The sequence below is a fragment of the Ochotona curzoniae genome, unplaced genomic scaffold (assembly GCF_017591425.1).
Source record: "Ochotona curzoniae isolate NIBS_2020 unplaced genomic scaffold, NIBS_Ocur_1.0 contig_2321, whole genome shotgun sequence".
NCBI classification, from domain to species: Eukaryota; Metazoa; Chordata; class Mammalia; order Lagomorpha; family Ochotonidae; genus Ochotona; species Ochotona curzoniae.
Window position 1 is genome coordinate 735,157 of NW_024465421.1, and position 21,375 is coordinate 756,531.

The 21,375-nt window shown below is 53.6% G+C and overlaps 1 protein-coding gene across 4 annotated transcripts; it reads left to right on the top strand.

The window, feature by feature from the left end:
* The first annotated feature begins 1,301 nt into the window (after positions 1 to 1,301).
* Positions 1,302 to 17,326, top strand: GUSB (glucuronidase beta). 4 transcript variants are annotated; one of them, XM_040972759.1, is made up of 13 exons: positions 1,302 to 1,524; positions 2,220 to 2,405; positions 2,727 to 2,908; positions 3,095 to 3,237; positions 3,630 to 3,817; positions 4,126 to 4,278; positions 4,552 to 4,730; positions 4,821 to 4,967; positions 7,516 to 7,600; positions 10,687 to 10,863; positions 14,092 to 14,227; positions 16,257 to 16,384; positions 16,474 to 17,326. In XM_040972759.1, the coding sequence occupies exons 1-13, from the start codon at positions 1,315 to 1,317 to the stop codon at positions 16,477 to 16,479; spliced, it is 1,920 nt and encodes a 639-aa protein (XP_040828693.1). In that variant the 5' UTR covers positions 1,302 to 1,314; the 3' UTR covers positions 16,480 to 17,326. The 4 variants fall into 4 exon arrangements, with proteins under 4 accessions (XP_040828693.1, XP_040828691.1, XP_040828694.1 ...); XM_040972757.1 differs by having other exon boundaries at positions 16,257 to 16,368; XM_040972760.1 differs by lacking the exons at positions 3,095 to 3,237; positions 3,630 to 3,817 and having other exon boundaries at positions 2,727 to 2,809; positions 4,131 to 4,278; positions 16,257 to 17,326.
* Positions 17,327 to 21,375: the final 4,049 nt, after the last annotated feature.

Here is a 21,375-nt window from a genome sequence, read left to right on the forward strand (position 1 = left end):
GGACAGCATAACCAGGTGCACATGGAGGATATGGCAGTCTGTTGGAACCTGCAGAGGACACCTGGTACCACAACAGAGGACAGAGGTCAAAACAAATTTCGATATCTCCCCCTGGCATGTGTTGGCAGTGAAAATCTGGGCAAATGGAAACTCTAAGGTAGACTGTGTCAGCTAGTGGATTCTGGAGCGATTTCATCGTGCTTGGAATGGCGAGACTGGCAGCAATTCACAACTGTTGGACTATCCTGCACTTGAGCAGTGCCCTCAGAGCATGCCCCCCACATGGGTGGGAGGCTGGGTGTGCCTTCTCTCTTTATTCTCTCCTTACCTCAGACCTAGGAAAAAAATAATAATAATAATGTGAAAACAATGGTCTTACCCATTTTCCTGTAGCCCTTGACCCTTTGTGCCCTAATCAACTATGTAAAGATTATCAAAATAATAGTGATAATAATAACATAAGCACGCATGCGCAACACATGTGCCCCATATCCGTGTCGATACAATTTTAACATTGGGATCATTCTGAGTACATTTCTGCACCGAATTTTCTCATATTTTTATATGAAGAAAAACCTTTGGACTTTGTCATTTCCTCTATTTATTTTTACTATCTTGGGGATTCTAGTCCCAGGATCAAAGTCCATGATCAAAGTGGATTGCTTTGGTGAGCATATCAGAGTCAAAAAAAAAAAAAAAAAAAGAAAAAAGAAAAAGAAAAGAAAAAGAAAAAAAAAGTTGCGTGATTTTAGCAACAACATGTCCTGGCCGGATGTTCAGCCCTGCAAGTGCCCTCATTTTTGGCCTCATGTTCCCAGTGCTGGGTGAACCAGGATGGAGTCCCAGTTCCCCGGTGGGTTTGGGACCACTGGGTCTTGGTTTGAAGCTGCTTCGTGTGCTGTCAGGACTAGACTGTGGAAAGGGGTCTCAGATCCAGCCCCTGGAGGAAGCTGGGGGACCCTGGCCATTTCAGGATTTCCCCATCGGTATGTGGCCCTGACCTGGGTGCTCCTGGAGTGGAAAGGGCAGCCACAGCGTGGGCAGAGCAGGGCTAGGTGGGCTGGGCGAGGCTGGCGGGGCACCTCAGGCCCCGGGGCTGTGTGTGCCCATCCCAGGAAAGCTTTGCCTGGGGCTCCGGGCTGGCAGTCTGAGAGTCTGTGTACTACAGGTGTGACTCCAGGGCTGGCATTCGCCCTCACCCAAGATGGCGTGGACAGCCTCAGGCGTGACACTTGACGCGCCCCGCCCCGGGCCCGCCTCCCGCGCGACTCCCAACCTAGCGGTTGCTGGAGACGGAGCCACTGCGCGGGAACCATGCCCGGGAGGCCGGCGGGGTCCTGGGCCCTCCTCGGCCCCCTGCTCTGGAGCTGCGCGCTGGCGTTGCGGGGTGGGATGCTGTATCCCCGCGAGAGCCCGTCGCGGGAGCGCAAGGAGCTGGACGGCCTGTGGAGCTTCCGCGCCGACTTCTCCGCCGGCCGGCACGAGGGCTTCGAGCAGCAGTGGTACCGCCGGCCGCTGCGGGAGGTGCGGGCACGCGGTGGGGATGGGGGGGGGGGTCCCGGGTCCTTCGCCCGGCAGCACGAGCTCCCCCCTCGCCCCGCGCCCTCGGAGCCGCCCGTAAAGGTCGCTGGGCTCGGGGTGGGGGGCGTGGAGCTGGGAGAGGAGGCCGAGTCCCGGCTGCGCCCCGCGGCTGCACTGCGGAGCCTGAGGCTGGCCGGGATGGGCCTCTGGGGCAGGAACCCCGAATTCCAAGGCTGAGGTAGAGGAGAGCGGCCCAGCCAGCCCGTTAGTTACTCCGCTCCCGGAGCAGGGGTTGGGGTCTGCAGAGAGAGAGACAGAGAGAGGATGCCAGCCCCTCCTAGATCCTCTTTTTGCCGATTTTGCTGCCCTGGCCTTCTTGGTCTTCTCACAGGAAGGAAGGAGGGCAGGGGACCCGCCTGTGCCTGTCTCATGACCTGGAATCAACCATCAGCTGCTTCTTGAGGATCTGTGGCTTCCTCCTGCCACAGGGGACCCTGGGAAAACCTCCCTTCGCTGTGCCCATGTGGTCCTCGGTGCCCCCTGCCCGCGGAGGGGAGGCCCCCCCACTGGCCCTGGGACACCTGACCCTCCCGGGCAAGTCCTGCCTGCATTTAACTGGAATCAGGCTTGAGCTAGGCAGCTGTGAGGCACACGGGCCCCAGAGGTGTGACCTTGACCTTGGCCTTTTCTTTCCCCAGTCTGGCCCCACTGTGGACATGCCAGTCCCCTCTAGCTTCAACGACGTGAGCCAGGACGGGCAGCTGCGTAACTTTATTGGCTGGGTGTGGTACGAACGTGAAGTGACCCTGCCCCAGCGGTGGATCCAGGACCCGGACACGAGAGTGGTGCTGAGGATTGGCAGTGCCCACTACTATGCCATTGTGGTCAGTGCGGACAGCAAGGGACAGGCTGGCTGACCCGCATGCACGGGCCGTCCTGGGGATGCCTGGTTCCCAGCTGTGACTTAATAGCTTGTATCTGGGGATGGGGCAGTTTCGGGGGGAATTGGGAGTGCTTTCAAGCTTTGTACCCTGGGTGGAGAAAGGGGTTGCCCAGTCTCTTCGGAGTCCCAGCTTTAAGGCCAGGCTGGCCAGGCAGGTCTCTTGCCCCCCAACACCCCGACCCCTGCACTGCGCCTTATGTGAGGGAATGCCTGAGATGGTGGGGTCCCTTCATGCCCTGGCCTGCTGCCTCTGTGTCTGCAGTGGGTGAACGGGGTCCACGTGACAGAGCATGAGGGCGGCCACCTCCCCTTCGAGGCTGACATCAGCAAGCTGGTCCAGAGTGGGCCCCTGGCCTCCTGCCGTATCACAGTCGCTGTCAACAACACGCTTACCCCTCACACCCTGCCACCGGGTTCCATCCTCTACAAGAGTGACCCCTCCAAGTGAGCAGCTCCCAACTTCTGCCCTGCCTGTGCTGGCCTTGCCAGGGGGAAGGTAGGGGTGGGGATGGAGCTTGGCTGAGCAGAAGCCGGGGGTCTGGGGGGTGGCGGGGTGGAGGGCAGGGCAGGTGCGCCAGGACATCGAGGGACCTGAGATGAGAGCAGCTGGCCGCTGTCTTCCCACCTTAGGTATCCCAAGGGCTACTTTGTCCAGGATACGAATTTCGACTTCTTCAACTATGCGGGACTTCACCGCACTGTGCTACTGTACACCACACCCACCGCCTACATTGATGACATTACTATCACCACCGATGTGGACCAAGGCACTGGTGAGGGTCCCTCCCCGGGTCTGTCGTCAGCCCAGCCCAAGTGGCTCTGCTCTCTGGAAAGGCCTCCTGAGGCTCTGCCAGCGTTTCTTCACCCTCGCAGGTTCCTATGTACTCAAGAAGCCAGAACCTGACTGTCCATGCAGGCAAGGGCCTCCAAAGCCCACCTCCCCCCGTCCCTCATTTTGTGCCTGGGAGAAGCGGCCTGCGTTGTATCCCTTGCTGCTGTGCTGCCCTCGCTTCCTCTGCCCACTGCATACTGAGCTGAGGAAACAGGCAGGCCTGGGTGGAGCACCCAGGGGCACCTCGAGAGCGTTGGCTGCAGGGTGCTTCTGCCCATGGGACCGGGTCACGTCCCTCCCTGCTATAGCCCTGACCTCTCTCGTTTGCTGCAGGGCTGGTGAATTATCAGATTTCTGTCCAGGGCACCGAGCACTTCCTCCTGGAAGTGAGACTCCTGGATAAGGAAAGCAAAGCTGTGGCCCAGGGAACAGGTGGCCGGGGCCAGCTGCAGGTGCCCAGTGCCAACCTCTGGTGGCCTTACCTGATGCATGAGCACCCTGCATACCTGTACTCGCTGGAGGTAATACCCGGCCCTCTTCCCTCCCCCAAATCTGACAGCAGGATAGGTGGGTGGGCAGGCATGGTCCCCTCAGCTTTCTGATCCATTTCCAGCCTTCAGTGGGTGGGGAGGCCCAGCTTTGAAGAGCAGGTCCCTGGGTAGGGGAGGGGTAGGCCCTTTCTTGCTAATCATAGTGCTTTCTGCACCACCGCTCGCAGGCCCAGAAGGTGGGCTGCCATGGTGTCCGAGGGTTCTTCCTACTGGTGGGCAAGGCTGGTGGGCTCAGGCCAGAGGGTGGTCAGTCACGTCTGGGGCCTTGGCTCTCATAGGTGAGGCTGACTGCGCAGACAGCATCTGGTCCCATGTCTGACTTCTACACGCTGCCCGTGGGCATTCGTACCGTGGCTGTCACGGAGAGCCGCTTCCTCATCAACGGGAAACCGTTCTATTTCCACGGCGTCAACAAGCATGAGGATTCAGATGTGAGTCCAGCAGGGGAATCCCCGAGGACCCTGCAGAGTCTGTTTTCTCGTTCTGATGGTCTCCTCTCACTTCCTCTCCCACCCCCGTCCTGGGCCTGGAAGTGGCTGAGTTGCAGCTCAGGGTTGCTGAAAACCCCTATGTCCTCATGGGCCCTGGCAAGGGGGAGGTCAGGGATGATGAACCAAGCGTCTGGGTCCTGGCTCAGGAGGGAGCATGCCTTCAGCCGGGGTGGAGGAGGCAGGGCATCAGTCTGCTCTGCCATCCCCCTGTAGATCCGAGGCAGGGGCTTTGACCTGACGCTGCTGGTGAAGGACTTCCACCTGCTGCGCTGGCTCGGGGCCAACTCCTTCCGCACCAGCCACTACCCCTACGCTGAGGAGGTGATGCAGCTGTGCGACCGCTATGGGATCGTGGTCATCGATGAGTGTCCCGGCGTGGGCATCGTGCTGCCGTGAGTACCCCAGCCCACCCTTCCCCACCTGGACTGCCCAGCCCTGCAGAGTGGTAATGCCACTTCCTTTCCTTTCCCCTCTGGCTGCAGCCAGAACTATGGCAACGTGTCCCTGCAGCACCACCTGGAGGTGATGGAGGAACTGGTACGCAGGGACAAGAATCACCCAGCTGTGGTCATGTGGTCTGTGGCCAATGAACCCAAGTCCTTCTTGAAGCCTGCTGGCTACTACTTCAAGTGAGTGTCCCCGGGGCTCCCCTGGGCTGAGACAGGGACCTGGGGCCCAGCTGGTGGCTGTGGCTGTGCTGGGCTTGACCTCATCAGGGGTGGACCTGTACTGGAAGGGAGTATCCTCTCGGTCTGGTCCAGACTGGAGAGCAGCTACACCCAAACACAGGCCAGTCAGCTCCAAGTGTTGACTTGTGGCACTGGGCTTGCCAACCTGGGAGACCCTAAAAACATCTGAAAGGAAATCCAGTTTGATATGCGCAACTTCACATTGAGAGGAAACCTCCCAAACGAGTGACATGGTCTAGTTGTAATAAAAGGAGTTTTTGTAATGGACTGTGAGGAGGTCGAACCACTCACATGTACCCCCAGAGCTCAGCTACAGCAGCAAACTGAGAGGGCACCGCATGGGCACGGGGCAGGCCTTGTCCCTTCTCATGGGGATGGGCAGCTCTGGTAAAGCACCGGTCAGACTTGTGGACTCATCGCTCAGTCTTCCGGGCAGATCTGGTGCTGATGCAACACAAACCTGCCGTGCCACAGGCTGGGCCTGGGCTTTATGACACAACCAGGCCCTCGGTGACGTGTGCTTTCTGGGTCCTCTGTGGTTATGTTGCTGGCTGGGACCAGACCATCTGCTGTTGATTCCACTCATCAAATGTCAGTTGCCTGACCCCATCCCGCTCAGCCCTCTGCAAAGGGCAGATGTACCACTTGGGGGTAGAAGGGTTGATGTCACTGAGGGAGCCTGCCCCTTGCCCCCTGGGGATATTCCCTCTCCTTACAGGGTGTAGCAGTCTTGGGGGGTAAATTCTTTCACAGTAGTGGAGGCACGGAAACTCTGAGGCTGATGCTGCATCCTGGTCTCTTGCAGTGCTTTGAGAGAGCTGAGTCTGCAGAGGGCTCTGAACACCCGTAGCCCCCAGCGCTCTTGGGGTGCAGGGTGGTGGGTTAAGCCAGAGTTTAGCAGATAGAACATTCTTCTTCTTTTTTTTTTTAAGACTTATTTGTTTATTTGAAAGGCAGAAGGGAGAGAAAGAGAGAGCGAGGTCTTCCATCTGCTGGTTCTTTCCCCAAATGGCCACCGACAGCCAGGGTTTGTCCAGGCTGAAGCCAGGAGCCAGAAGCTCCATCAGGGTCTCCTGTGTAGGGGGCAGGAACTCAAATTCTCAGGCCATCTTCTGCATTGGCAGGCCAGTTCTCCAAGGGGGGAGGAGACAGCTACTGTTAGGGAGCCAGTGTTGTGGCACAGTAGCTTAGCATGCCACTTACGCCAATGCCACTTCATACCACAGCACCCCCATTTGAGTCCTAGCAGCTCCAAGCTTCCTACGCAGCTCCCTACTAATACGCCTAGGAAAGTAGCAGAAGATGGCGCAGGTGGTTGGACTCATGTTGGAGAGCAGGATGGAGTTCTGAGCTCCTGGCTTCAGCCTGGCTCAGTTCTGGCTCTTGTAACCATGTGGGGAATGGAGTTGGAAGGTGAGGAGCTTGGGCTCCCAGGAGCCAGCTTTTGTGGGCAGTAGAGGGAGAGATGCAGGTTGCCTGGGCGGTAGGGATGGGCAGGCTTCGGGTGGAGCAGCAGTGCTAGCCTCTGTTGTGGCATCAGAATCTCCCGGATGACAGAGAGTGTAGCACTTGAAGCAAAGAGACGTGCCATGCGGAGGAACCACACACAGCCTTTCATCAGAACCGTGGTGAGGTTATAAAACGAAACTGAGGGCAGAGAAGAGAAGAGAAAAGCAGGCGTGGGTGGTCCCTGAGACCCCGACCAAGCCCTGGCCACAGACTGGCTGCCTTCTGGAAGCCTCTCCATTCCTCCTTGGCCCGCTTGGCTCATCCTGAATGCCATTTCCTCCAGGGGCCTGGCCCTGCCTTGCCCACACGTATTATTAGTTCCCTGGTTTTGTCTCCTGGAACCCCACACTCCCTCCTCCTGACATTGCTCCTACAGTGACTTCAGCGAGGCCACAAGCTGTTCATGTAATCCTTCTGCTCCGTGCAGCTCCGGCCGCCGCTGCTGCTGCCGCTGCTGCTGGCCAGCACCCCACACGCAGCACCCCACACGCAGCACCCCAACTGTCTGCTAGCGCATTCCCTGATGATCTGTGCCATTGACACTCACCCTGGCCTGACCTGCCAGCTCTTCCTTGGGAGCGCAGCTGGGAGTCAAGGAGAGAAAGGGAGGCGTCAGCTTACTCAGATATTTGGGGGTGCTTCAGAACTGCATGGAAAAACCTGTCAAAAGATGGGCATCTTGATGCCAAGAGGGTTTTTTTTGTTTTTTAATCCATACATGTGTTTTGCAATAATGCTATGTTGTGCACAACTTTCTCAAAAGCCTGCCCTCGTAAGCATGGCTTCAACAAAAGCGAACCTATCTCTTAATTCTGATTTCCACAACAGACATTCTGAAATACTTGTGTAGGTGGAGGTAGGCAGGAGAGCCAATGGCTGCTTCGGGTTTGGGCCAGGGGCAGAGGGAGGGAAAGGGTGAGAGTCTGTCTCCCTCCCCACCGGCCTGATGGAGCCCGTGTCTTCTGCCCTCTGTGGACAGGACCGTGATTGCCCACACCAAAGCCTTGGACCCCTCCCGGCCTGTGACATTTGTGACCAACTCCAACTACACTACAGACCTGGGGGTGAGCCGGCGTGGGAGGGGGCGGTCCACGTCACTTCTCTCAGCATTTGTCTGCCTTTCCCATCCTGTCCCGATGCTTGCTAACCTGAACTTCTGAGAGAGCTGCGGGCAGCCAGTTAGCTGTATTCACAGATGGTCTTTAGGTGACCAGTTGGCTGCCCGTCTGCTGACCTGCCAGGCAGCGTGGCTTCCTGATTCTTCAGAGGCAGGGCCGAGGGGAAGGACTTTCTCAGCACAGAGACCTTGGGACACCTTGGGTTAATTGTGTGTCCCTCAGGTTTGTAGGATGTCAAAAGTGGAAAGGCGCTTTCGGTCCATTTGGCCCAAGGTTTCCCAAACCTGGGCATTTGGCAGAGGGTAGATGTTCATTTGCTGCTTCACTCCCAAAATACCACAATGGCTGAGGCAGGCCAAAGCCAGGAGCTTTGGGGGGTCTTCCATGTGGGGGGAGGGACACAACAAATTGGACCCTCTTCCCCAGGCACACCGGCAGGGAGCTGGATTGAAAGCGGAACAGCTAGAACTCAAACCAGTGTCCATATGGGGTGCCGGCATTGCAAGTGTAGGCTTAACAAGCTATACAACGGTGCTAGCTCCTAAGGGCCTCCCCCTTTTTTTCTTTTAGGATTTATTTATTCTTATTGGGAAGGCAGATCAGATTTATAGAAAGAAAGGGAAAGAGAGACAGATCTTCCATTTGGAGGTTTACTCCCCAGTTGGCCACCATGGCCAGACCTGGGCAGATCTGAAGCCGGAAACCAGGAGTTTCTTTGTAATCTCCTACTTAGGTGGCAGGGCCATCCTCCGCGGCCCCACCAGGACATGAGCAGTGAGCTGCATGGGGAGTGGAGCAGCCTGGACACATACGGGATGATGGCGCGGGTGGAGGATTATCCTGAGACACTGCTACACTGGCCTCTCCGTTTCTGATTTTTTTTTTTTAAGTCCAGGAGTTGAACCTGGATTTGTTTTCAAAGATTTATTTGTATTTGCATTTAAAAGAGAGAAAGAGATCTTCCATCCACCGGGTCACTCTCCAAATGACTGTATCAACCAGGAGCCTGGAACTTCCGGCAGATCGCCCCCTTGGACCAGCCCCTCACTGCTTTCCAAGATGCATTAGCAGGGAGCTGGATCAAAGCGGAATAGCCCGGACTCAAAGTAGTGCCCACGTGGGAAGTTGGTGTCACAGCTGTCACAGTCTCTACTTGCTGTGCCACAGTGCTGAGCTCCAGAACTGGATTTTTTAAAACCTGCTTAGTGAGTGCAGTGATGAGGCAGCTTGGAAACCACTGTCGGACTGAGCATGGAAAGGAAAGGGTCAACTGCTGGCTGTATCCCACGTGGCTTCCCCAGGCGTTCCAGCATGTGGGAGTCTGGGGGTCCAGCATCTCTCCCCTCAGAAACTGTGTGGAGTTGCCCTGTGGCTCTAAGACACAGGGACAGCAGAGTGCTCCTTCCCTTGGGGAGTCTGTCAGTGGAAGTTGCTATAGAAGGGAAAGATGGATGAGAGGTCCCAGCATGATGGCTTTGGATAAATCCTCACCTTGCATATGCTGGGATCCCACAAGGATGCTGGTTCATGTCCCTGCTGCTCCACTTCCCATCCAGCTCCCTGCTTGTGGCCTGGGAAAACAGCGGAGGATGGCCCAAAGCCTTGGGATCCTGCACCCATGTGGGAGACCTGGAAGATGCTCCCAGCTTGTGGCTTTCAATTAGCTCAGCTCTGGCCATTGCAGCCACATGAATGAACCTGCGGATGAAGATTTTTCTGTATCTCCTCTCTGTAGACCTTTCCAATAAAAATAAATAAATCTTGAAAGGAAGGAAGAAAGACGGAAAAGAAAAATGGATGAAAATCAGTGTGCATGGGGCCTGCGTGGTGGTGTCATGGCTCATCTTTTGCCTGTGGGTGCTGGCATCTCTTGTGGGCACCAGTTTTTGAGTCCTGGGTGCTCCACTTCCAATCCAGCTCCCTGCTTGTGGCCTGGAAAAGCAGCTAAGGATGGTCCAAAGTCTTGCTACCCTGAACCCATGTGGGGGAACCCAGAAGAAGCTCTTGGCCGCTGGTTTTGGACTGACCTGTCTGTGGTAGTTCTAGCCCTTTGGAGAGTAAAGCACGCAATGGAAGCTCTGTCTCTCCTCTCGCTCTGTAACTCTTTCCAACCAAAATAAATAAATCTTGAAAAAGAAGAAACCAGTATGCTCACAGATTGTGATGCCATCATTTTGCCATTGATGGAGAATGCTGTGTTGGCCTTATGTTCTGCCCTCCAAGAGGCACAAAGACTGCCATGAACTCTAGTATGGCCTAAGGCTGGAAAGAGAAGCTTCCATCTGCTGTTCACTCTGCAAACGGCTGCAACAGCCGGGACCAGGCCATGCCAGGCCAAAGCTGGGAACCAGGAACCCGTCTGAGTCTCCCACGTGGTCTGAGACCCACATTCTTGTGCCATCTTCTGCTCCTTTAGGCTGTACAATAGCAGGTAGCTGAATCTGAATGGTGGAGTGGGCATCTGAATGCAGGCATTTTAACAGCTGTCCCCAGTGCCCGTACCCACTGCCATTGCTTCTTGTGGACTCCCTTGTGCCTGGCCTCGTGAGAGGCTGCCAGACTGACTGATGGCCTGAGGTCTGGGATGGTTGAGAGGACCCACCTGCCCCTGTCCCCAGCTTTCCCCTGCTTGCATCTTCCTGCTGCTCAAAGTCTGTGAAGGGGCTGCCGGCTGTTGGGGTAGATCGTGTCAGTCCAAGGGCAGACTTTGGAGGTTGATGATGTTACTAGATAGGTCAACACTCAGATGGGTGAAGATTCCAGCCGGAGGTATCCTGAAGGCTTTGCTTATGCCTGTACTTCTCCACTTCAGGTCCCTTGTGGGACCCCCACTGCAGCTGACTCAGGAGGGGTGCAGTCAGCCCGGCAATGTAGCCCTGCTGCTCTGGGTCACTTCCGATTTCCTGCACATGGGGTGGGATCGTCCCAGGATCTGACTCATCCTCTGTATCCCTTCCCTGTCTTCTCTGCCAGGGCCCTAACACTGTTTCCATCTCATGGTTAGTGAACACCCTTTGGCACTCTTGTCCCAGGCTCCGTATGTGGACGTGATCTGCATCAACAGCTACTACTCTTGGTATCATGACTACGGGCACTTGGAGTTGATTCGGCTGCAGCTGGAGTCGCAGTTTGAGAGCTGGTACGGGGCCTACCAGAAGCCCATCATCCAGAGCGAGTACGGAGCAGAGACCATCGCAGGGTTTCACCAGGTAGGTCGAGTACTGCATTCTGCCTGCTGTGCCACTCCTGGCCAGTGACACCACTCGTCCCCCCCACACTGATGGCTTCCTTTCAGCCATCCTTACACTCACTCGCCCCACTTGCTGGATCCTCAAAGACCCCCACCTATGCAAGTGGTCTTATTTTTTTTTAAGCAAATCCCTTGGTGTGCCCCTTGGTCTACGGTACCAAGCCCTCACCCTGGTCAGGTTAGAGATGTCCTTCGCTACCTGTCCTGTCCAGGATTTCATTTCCTCTCTCCTGTCACTCCTGGCTGCTGAATGGCCTCACTGGATGCCGATGGGCAGGTGACCCTGCAGAGGTCTGCACCCCCTGTTCTTGCTTAGGCTGTTCTCTCCGTGTGCAACCTCATGTTCGCACCACAGTCACCGACAGATTCCTGTGAAGTGTCAGGTCTCGGCTCAGCCTCTTTGGAGAGGCTTACCCCACCCGTTCCAGGCTGAGTACCCGTTGGCGTTTCCGCCGTCCCTGCATTGTTTACTTACTCTTCAACCTTGGCCAGACTGTGAGGGTGCAAAGGGATGAGGTGATGCTTGCTTCCCGAGCACTCAGTAGTGTCTGATACCTAGCAGGTGCTAAATAAGATGGAGGCAACGAGTGACATTTTGGAGCGAAGTTCAGTCATCAGCTTTGTTCTCATTGTTTTGGTCCATTTCTATACCAAAGATATGCTGCTGTGTTGGGGGATTTTTTTTAACGTGGATTTTTTTTTTTTTTTTGGCATTTAATTTAAGTTGATAGGAGAGAGAATAGAGGGAGAGAGAGAGAGGGAGAAAAACAGACACAGGTGGAGGTGGAGGGAGATCTGCTGTCTCGTGGTTCACTCCCCAGATGCTCACAACAGCCAACGTTGGGCCGGGCAGGAGCCTAAAACTGCATCCTGGTCCTCCAAGCCCGTGAGCCATCACTTGCTGCCTCCCAGTAGCAGGGAACTGGATCACAAGTGGGGTAGCCAAGACTCAAACCAGGCACTCAGTGTGGGATGTGGGTGTCCCACGTGGTGACTTAACTTCTGTACCCAGCGCGTGCCTCTTCATGTACCATAGCCAGTCCTTTGCCTCCTCCCCCTAGCCACCTGTCGCTTGCTCTGTCGTGATTCTTGGGACCCCTTGTTGACACACGTTTCTTCTTTTTGAAAATAAAGATGCATTTTGTTTTTATTTTATTTTTTGAAAGATTTTATGTATTTTTGCAAAGTCAGTTATACACAGAGGAAGAAAGACAGAGAGGAAGATCTTCCGTCGATGATTCACTCCCCAAGTGACCACAGTGGCCAGTGCTGTGCCAATCTAAAGCCAGGAGCCAGGAACTACCTCGAGGTCTCCCACACAGGTGCAGGATCCCGAAGCCTTTGGACCGTCCTTGATTGCTTTCCCAGGCCACAAACAGGGAGCTAGATGGGAAGTGGAGCAGCCGGGATTAGAACCGGCGGCCATATGGGATCCCAGCGCATTCAAGGCGAGGACTTTAGCCGCTAGGTTACCACGCTGGGCCCAGCAAGCATTTCTTTATGTGTGCATCTTTTGTGAGTGAACTGCTACCCATGGCGGACTGTGCTGTTCAGTTTGCACCCTTAAATTCACCTGCTGACATAGAATGCTACCTGTACAAGTTGTAAAATATAAGAAAATAGCTCATTGGTGTGTGAATTTGTTCTCCCTCTTTGAAGAATAAACCCAGGAGCCTGGTGCAGTAACCTAGTGGCTGGAGTCCTCGCTTTGTGTGCCAGGGATACAATATGGGCAACTGTTCATATCCCGGAGGCCCTGCTTCCCATCCAGCTCCCTGCTTGTGGCCTGGGAAAGCAGTCAAGGATGGCCTAAAGCCTCGGGACCCTGCACTTGCGCGGGAGACCCGGAAAAACTTCCTGGCTTCGGATTGGCCCAGCTCAGGCCATTGTGGCCATTTGGGGAGTGAACCATTGGACAGCAGATCTTCCTCTCTGTCTCTCTTCCTCTCTATACATCCGACTTTCCAATTAAAAAAATAAGTCACAAGAAAGAAGCTCCCCCAGTTTGATAGAAACTGACAGAACCTTTGCAAAGATGGAAATGATAGCTGTGAATGGGGCAGTACAAGCTGTCCCAGACCTTGATTACTGAAAATGGGATTAGTTTGCTTGAGTTTAGTTGTTTTTTTTTTTTAATTGAAAATTTAAAAATTTTATTTTGTCTTTAAAAGCGCTCCACCCCACCCAACCCCACAGATCTTCTGTCTGTTGGTTCACTGCCCAAATCCAACAGCCGGAGCTGGGCCAGGCCAAAAACCAAAAGCTGGGAACTCCATCCAGTTTTCCCATGTGGGTGGCAGAGCCCAAGCACTTGGAATAGCATCTGCTGGCCCTCAGGGTACACCTCCGCAGGAAGCTGGGAGTTAGAAGCAGAGCTGAGATCTGAACCCAGGCCCTCTGACATGGGATGTGGCAGCCCAGGCCACTTCCGAACTACTGTGTCAACCAGCACCCCCTTGATGGAGCCGTTGCATCCTTGAGCAGCCGAGGCTTGGAGCTCCGAAGCATTCCCCGAGATAAAAAGCTGACTTTGTGTGCCAACAACACCTTGGGCACAGTTATAGGATACAAAGCACCGTGCTGGGTATTGTCTGAAAATCCATGAGTCGGGGGTCTTCTCGCCAACTGGCAGTGTCCTAACGCTGCCCACAGGAGGGCTGCCAGCTGGATCCCCTGCTAACCATGCCCACCTCCTCCTGTGCCCTCTCCCTGTTCACCCTCGTCACACGTGGTGGACAGCTCCTCTGTGTCTCCCTCTCTGGACTACGAGCCTGCGAGGGCAGAGTTGCCTCCCTTCCTCACTTTATGGTTGATGCCTGTCCCATAAGCGGATGGGAGGTTATCTGTTGTGTGGCTAAAGTGGCTCATGTGGCTCCTTAGCCACGCCAGCTGCGGGTGCGGCTGAGTCATGCTGCTTCTCAAATTATGCACTAGCAGCAACTTGAAGCTTGAGGCAGTGCAGCTTTAAGACAGTTCAGACATAGAAAAGGAAGATAAAGCAAGTATCAAGCTGTGTTTGTAAATACAGCAGTACTGGCTTTTTTTTTTTTTTTTTAAATCCTGTTTGGGTTCTTTCATAACCTGGCTGCGTGTACGTGGCTACAGCCCTCTGTAGTATTTTGGTCGTCTCCAAGTGCATCCTTATTTTTATTGCACATGCGCACACTGCCCCTTCCTTGCCTTGCAGGACCCACCGCTGATGTTCACTGAGGAGTACCAGAAGAGCATGCTGGAGCAATACCACTTGGTTCTGGACCAGAAACGCAAAGAATACGTGGTGGGAGAGCTCGTTTGGAACTTTGCAGATTTTATGACCAACCAGTGTAAGTGGCAGCGGTCGGGCGCGATGCCTCACTTGCCGTTGTCTTTCTCACGATAACCTAAGGCAGAATTGAGCCGCAGGTTGGGTCTGCTTTGGTGATTATCCCAGAGTAGGGCACAGAGCCTGAGAAGTGCCAGGCAGATCCGGGTGTGGCATTTCATCCGCTCAGCGGCAGCAGGCTCTGGCACGTACAGGTGAGGCTCAGAGCATCCTCGAATATGAGGGTGTGCGAAGCTTCCGCCAGAGCGCTTTCCCCAGAGAACTTCAGGGAAGTTCCACGTGAATGTTTGGGGTTTCTTCCCACACATTGTGGCTTCTGGTTTCCTGACTTACCGTAAATGTGGGATGAGCATTCAGGCGAGTGGAGAAGACTGTGGCAGTGGTGGGAATGATGGAGAAGATGGGCCTTTGAGAGTTTAAAGTTTAACTGAACATTAGTATAGAAAGAGAATTCAATGAATGGTGAACGAGAAAAACGGGGTCAGGAAACACCCAGACGGCGGTTTTGTGCAGTAAGGAATCGGTTGAACAATCCAAACTTTCACAAGTAAAGTAAAATTACACCTGTCACGTTAAAGGCTCTTTCTTGTTTTCAATTCTGTTTATTTAACTGAAAGAATGACAGAAAGCTAGAGAATTGGCGGAAGAGCTTAAATCTACTGGTTCATTTCCAAATGGCTGGCAACAGCCAGGACTGGGCCAGGCCAGAGCATGGAGCATAGGAACTGCTCCGTGGTTGGCAGAGACCTGGTCACTTGAACCTCCCAGGATGTGCTTTAGCATGAAGCCGGATAAGAACTAGGCACCCGGATATGGTATATGGGTATCTCATATCCCCCTGCTGCTGTGCCAAATGCCCTTCGCAGAACCTTGCAGGTTGATGTTGCTATTCCATTTGACACAGTGCTTGACAATACTGGAGAGTCGCCTGTTGTGGAGGAAATGAGTCTCGTGTCTCATATTAAAAGGAAGAGTGACAGTGAGAACAATGCAATCTTCCATGTACCAGTCTACTCCCCCAGTGGCTGCCAACAGCCAGAAGGCAGGAACTCGACCTAGCTCTCCCCGTAGACAGCAAGGGCCCAAGGGGGCCATCTGCTGCTGCCCTCCTAAGGCATGCTAACAGCAAGCTGGGCAGCAAGAGAAATCAAATCAGCACTCTGATACGGGATGCCAGGATTTCAAGTGGCGTAACCCACTGCCATGACGACGTCATGGTCTCCGGGGGTCAGCGGGGAGGAAAGGCTGCTGGAGGTGCAGCTGTTCCCAAGCTGTTGCCAGTTTTGCTCCTTGCCCAGCCTCGGCTCTGGGAAATGGCAGCAGAAGGCTGGAGAGTGTTCTGTGGGAACTCTGAAATCGACGCCCACCACAGGTGCCTCTGACTGGCTGGGATTAACAGTTCCTCGTATTTCCTGGACCAGTCCCCTCATTGGCCTTGCATATCAAACACGTGCGTGACCACAATGTTTAAACCTCATGTTGTAGATGAAAGATAATGGTTTGAGGGGGCAGGCATCTGACGTCACGGTTGAGATGTCCACCTTTTGTACCAGAATGCCTGGGGTTCAAAGCCTGGCTCCGCTCCCAATTTCAGTGTCCAGTTAGCGCATCTTCTGGGAGTAGGCAATGGCTCCAGCACTTGGTACGCCACCACCACCACCGCCGACGGAGGAGACACCAAGTTCTGGGTTCCTGACTTTGTCCTGGCCCAGCAACAGTCTCATGTAATCAAAGTGCTCCCCAGTAATAAGAAAAGCCACAGAGCAAAATCCTCTGGAGTTTCTTCCCCGATTGACCAGACATTCGCACACCAGGGAGCTGCGGTGATTTGGGGAGGGAACAGTGGCACCTAATGCTTTAGCCTCAAAGCTGTCACTTCTGATGCCACTTTAAGCCCAGCACGTGGTCCTAACCCACAGGGACCGTTTTTACTGCGTGCCCGGCTGGATCTCAGTTTACCTCCATCACTTGAGCTGCTTTTTCTCTCATCTTAACCTTTAACTGTCTTCTGCTTATTCTTTTTCCTTTAGCCCCGCAGAGACCAGTGGGAAACAAAAAGGGGATCTTCACCCGACAGAGGCAGCCCAAAAGTGCAGCTTTTCTTCTGCGAGACCGGTACTGGAGGCTGGCCAACGAGACCAGGTACCACCGCTCCTCAGTGAGGCCCCGGTGTCTGGGCAACAGCCCGTTTACTTTTTAACAAACAAGAACTACCTCTGGGGTGACCGCTGCCGCCGCTTCTCTCAGGGGTGACCTCCACGGAGCAGGTGCCTGCCTGGCTGTTGAGGGTATACCTGGAACTTTCCAGCCTGGATTCCGTGGGACTCTGCTGCAAGGGAACTTCTGAGGTGAAAGGGAAAGCTTATCTGGAATGGGAATAAAGTGTTCACCCCAAGAGGAATGCCGTCTTCTGCTGACGCACAGCTCGGATCCTAATGGGGCCGGTCTGCCCGCCTGGCCTTACCCGGCTCCTGGCTCAGCCCTTGCCACCTCACCACCCGCGCCACATCTCCAGCTGCCTGCCGTTAAGAGACGGTCAGATGTGGCAACCAGCTAGGATGTGGCAACCAGCTAGGATGTGGCAACCCAGACTAGGCGTGCGTTGATCCAGTGAGAGCGAGTGAAAGGCTTTTACAGCTGTGGGCAAGGCCCGCAGAGAGCCTAATGTCCCACACAGCCTACAAGATTCCTGGCAGTGCTACCTCGGTGCCATGATGAGCCAGGCCCCTGTGCTGATCAAGACACCTTTTGTGTTGACGCGTGTCATGTCAGGGCTCAGAGGTCTCCCAGGGCATTGCTGCCACCGCAGCCACAGTTACGCTCCTGGAGTGTAACTGCCTAGCAGCGCGATTCCTGAGCGCAGGGGTCTAACCAGCTGTGCCTCAGGAGCCGCTCCCTGCCCTCTCCCAGAACACAGCCCTCCTCAGGGAAGCTTTGTTCCCATATTCCCCAGGCCCCAAACAGGCAAGTTAGGCACATCATTCCCACGGACGGACAGTCTACTCCTCAGACGTGGTTCCAAGCTGCATGCTGTGGGGAAATACTCTTTTGCAGAACGATCAGATGGAAGACAACCTGCCAATAAAAGTTTTTGCTACAGAACTCAATTCGCTGCTACTGTGCTTATGTCCCATCTCAAAGGGCACCCCCTCCCTTCCAAGTTCCACGAAAGGAAAACGGAAGATAACTTAGCTTCCTCTTAGCATCTTCCGATAGCTTTTAGAAATTAAGAGTATAGGGCCTGCTGCAATGGCTCAACTGGCTAATCTTCCACTTGTAAGTGCCGGGATCCCATATGGACTCCAGTTTGTGTCCCGGCTGCTCCACTTCCCATCCAGCTCCCTACTTGTGGCCCAGGAAAGTAACAGAGGATGGCCCAAAGCCTTGGGCTCCTGCATCCATGTGGGAGACCTAGAAGAAGCTCCTGGCTTTGGATCAGCTCAGCTCCAATAAGAATTAATAAATCTTACCAAAAAAAAAATTGAGAGTGTAGTCAATTAAAATAACTAAGCTGGGGCATGGGATGCAATTGGCTAAGCAGTTAACAATGTGCTTGGGTCCCTGATATCCCCTATCAGAGTGGCTGGTTCAAGTCCTGACTCCACTTGCAATCCAGCTTCCTGTTCACGTATACCCTGGCAGGCAATAGAGGGTGGCTCAACTGCTTTGGGTCCATGTCACCCACACAAGAAACCTGGATTGGGTTCCCAGCTTCTGGTGTCAGTCTGTCCTGGCCCCAGCTGTCAACCAGAATATATCTTCCTGCCTTACAAGAAAAGTGGGAAAAAAAAATTTTTTTTTTATCGAAACAAATAGTATTGCAGCCAACATGATGTTTAGTTGGTTAATCCTCTGCCTGCAAGTGCCAGCATCCCATATAGGCACTGGTTCGTATCCTGGCTAATCCTTTTCTTTTGTAGCATGGAAAGGCAGTGGAGGATAGCCCAAAGCCCGAGACCCTTTACACAAATAGGAGACCTGGAGGAGGCTCCTGGCTTTGGAGTGGTTCAAAAGTGGCCATTGTTATCACTTGGGGAGTGAACAAGCAGATGGAAGATCTTTCTCTTTGTCTCCCCTCTCTATAAATCTGCCTTTCTAATAAAAATAAATCTTAAACGAAACCCAAACAGTATATTAGGAATTCCATGTTTCTCAGCACCATTAAAATTCTTCACAGGAAAGAAACATTTTTTTAAAGATTTATTTGTTTTGGGCCCTGCGGTGTGGCCTAGCGGCTAAAGTCCTCGCCTTGAATGTACCAGGATCCCATATGGGCGCCGGTTCTAATCCCGGCAGCTCCACTTCCTATCCAGCTCCCTGCTTGTGGCCTGGGAAAACAGCAGAGGACGGCCCAAAGCTTTGGGACCCTGCACCCACATTGGAGACCTGGAGGAAGTTCCTGGCTCCTGACTTCGGATCGGCACAGCACCGGCTTTTGCGCTCATTTGGGGAGTGAATCATCGGACGGAAGATCTTCCTCTCTGTCTCTCCTTTCCATATATCAGACTATCAGACTTTGTAATAAAAATAAAGAAATAAATCTTAAAAAAAAAAGATATGTTTTTATTGGAAAGTCAGATTTACAGAGAGAAAGATTATTCCATCCACTATTCACTCCTCAAATGGCCACAACGGCCTGAGCTGAGCCAATCCAAAGCTAGGAGCCAGGAACCTCTTCCAGGTCTCCCACGCAGGTGCAGGGTCCCATGACTTTGGGCCGTCCTCGACTGCTTTCCCAGGCCACAAGCAGGGAGCTGGATGGGAAGTGGAGCTTCTGGGATATGAACCAGCGCCTATATGCTGGTTGGATGGATCCTACGCTGGACCCCAGAAAGAAACTTTTTCATTCCAGTTGAATGTCAGTGAATAAAGTTTTTAATGACAAATATCATATATAAAAGATTAAACAGACACATTTGCATGTTGTGTAGATTAGGGGTAAGGTCCATTTCAGAGATCCTAAGATTTGAACCTAAAACACACCTATTCTAACCAGTGAAGAATGGCTAAAACACATTCCACATGTATTCATCTCTCTAACAAGTGACATGTCCTCGACTGCTTTCCCAGGGCACAAGCAGGGAGCTGGATAGGAAGTGGGGCCGCCGGGATTAGAACCGGCGCCCACATGGGATCCCGGCGTCTTTAGGGTGAGGACTTTAGCCGCTAGGCCACGCCACCAGGCCCAAAAAGTACTTTTTAAAATGCCTGTGAGTTTATTTGAAAGGCAGAGAGAGTGGGGAAAGAGAGTATATGGGATTGGCAGTGGCCTAACAGGCTGATCCTCCACCTGTCATGTTGGCATCCCATGTGGGTGCTAGTTCTAGCCCTCACTGCTCTGCTTCTGATCCTTCTTCCTGCCTAAGACCTGAGAAAGCAGCAGAAGACGGCACCGGTCCTTGGTCCCTGCACCTATACGGGACACCAAGATAGAAACTCCAGGTTCCTGGCTTTGTCCTGGCTCAGATGAAATGGCCATTTGGGTAGTGAACGAGTAGCTGAAGATTTCTAACTCTGTCTCATCTTCCCCCTAAAATCTGCCTTTCAAATAAAAAAAAAGTGTCTTCCCATCTTCTGAGTCATTCCCTATTGCCTGCAGCCCCCTGGGATGAGCTGGGGATAAAACCAAGACCCAGAAATTTAGTCCAGGTCTTGCACATACATGGGAGGCACCAGCTTAACCCACCACTGCTGTCTTCTGGAGTTTGCATTCGCATTGAGCTGGGGCGGGTGGTGGGGTAGAAGTTCCAGCATCAATATGATTGCACTGAGGGGTTGAGATATGTAAAATAATTTATAGGGCTTCCACAGACTAGGCTGCTGCACCCACAGGCAAGTAAGGGGGCTGGGACAGGGGGTGGATCAGATGGGGACCCGGAGGGCCTCCCAAGGCCACCCTTACGCACCTGCCAACACGTGAGAATTGGATGAGGGGACTGATCTGTTGAGGATTCTGGAGGGTCTCCACAACCAGGCCATTGTACTGATGAGCATGGGAGCTGGGGCTGGAGCAGGTTGTACCAGGCAGCTGCACCTGCTGACCCAGGAGCACTAGGTCTGGGGATGACCCTGATGAGGTGACTTAGAGAATCCTCAAGGCCAGGCTGTTGGCCCCCAGGTGACCCCGAGGAATGAGTCTGGCGCAGGCCATGCCAGGGCACACACATGAGAACCAGGGCTTGGATTGGTCTGGTAGGGGAGTCCTTAGGGGTTTCCCCAAATGGACAGCAGCACCTGTTGGTGTGCATGGGAGCCACGACTAGGGGAAGGGGTTCTTTGAGGGTTCCCTGTCTAGGTTGCAGCATCCATCTATACATGCTGGAGTTGAGTCTTGGGGTAGGCTGGGTCCTACCTCAGAGCACATGTTGCAAGACTGGACCACCTTTGTTGTTGACTCCTGTGTAAGAATAAAGAATGACACAAAGGACAAGACAGCTGGCTCCTCTAATCCAACAGAAGACTTTGAATACCTCTGCAAAGGGTAGAAAGCAAAGCAGGTTGAACAACACTCCAGGCCTTGTTCTACAGCTTGAACCCGAGTCTGTGGACACACGGAGCTAGACAAGGAGAGCCAAGAAAGCCTTAGATAGAATTGATCACCTCTGGTACACAAAACCTACAACTTTTCTAAACAACCAAGACCACTCAAGTAACACCCTCAGGACATTCTCCTCCGCGCTCCCCATCAGAGACCCTAAGATGACATCAAACATCCATCTCCATTCCCTGATACTCAAGTAATCTGACAGCAAGAAGTTCATCCTCTTCACACACACACACATCAACCCATGGACACTGGATAGAAGATGAAACATTTTCTTGCTCCACCCTCCACAGCTTTCTCCACGTGGGTCTGCAAACCCCTTACCACTGTTTTAAATATTTTAAATAAATAGGGTCTGGCACGGTAGCCTAGTGGCTAAAATCCTCACCCTGCATGTGCCAGGATCCTATATGGGCACCAGTTCATGTCGCAGCTGGTCCACTTCCCTTCTAGCTTCCTGCTTCTGGCCTCAGAAAGCAGTTGAATGGCCCAAAGTCTTGGGACCCTGCTCCTCCTTGGGAGACCTAGAAGAAGCTCCTGGCTCCTGGCTTTGAATTGGCTCAGCTCTGGCCGTTGTGGCTACTTGAGGAATGAACCAGCAGATA

Excerpts from the sequence above, each read along its gene's own strand:
- GUSB (XM_040972757.1), top strand. The coding sequence starts at position 1,315 with ATGCCCGGGAGGCCGGCGGGGTCCTGGGCCCTCCTCGGCCCCCTGCTC. Across the intron at positions 4,968-7,515 it reads CCTGCTGGCTACTACTTCAA|GACCGTGATTGCCCACACCA; the intron begins GTGAGTGTCCCC and ends CTCTGTGGACAG. Across the intron at positions 10,864-14,091 it reads CCATCGCAGGGTTTCACCAG|GACCCACCGCTGATGTTCAC; the intron begins GTAGGTCGAGTA and ends CTTGCCTTGCAG.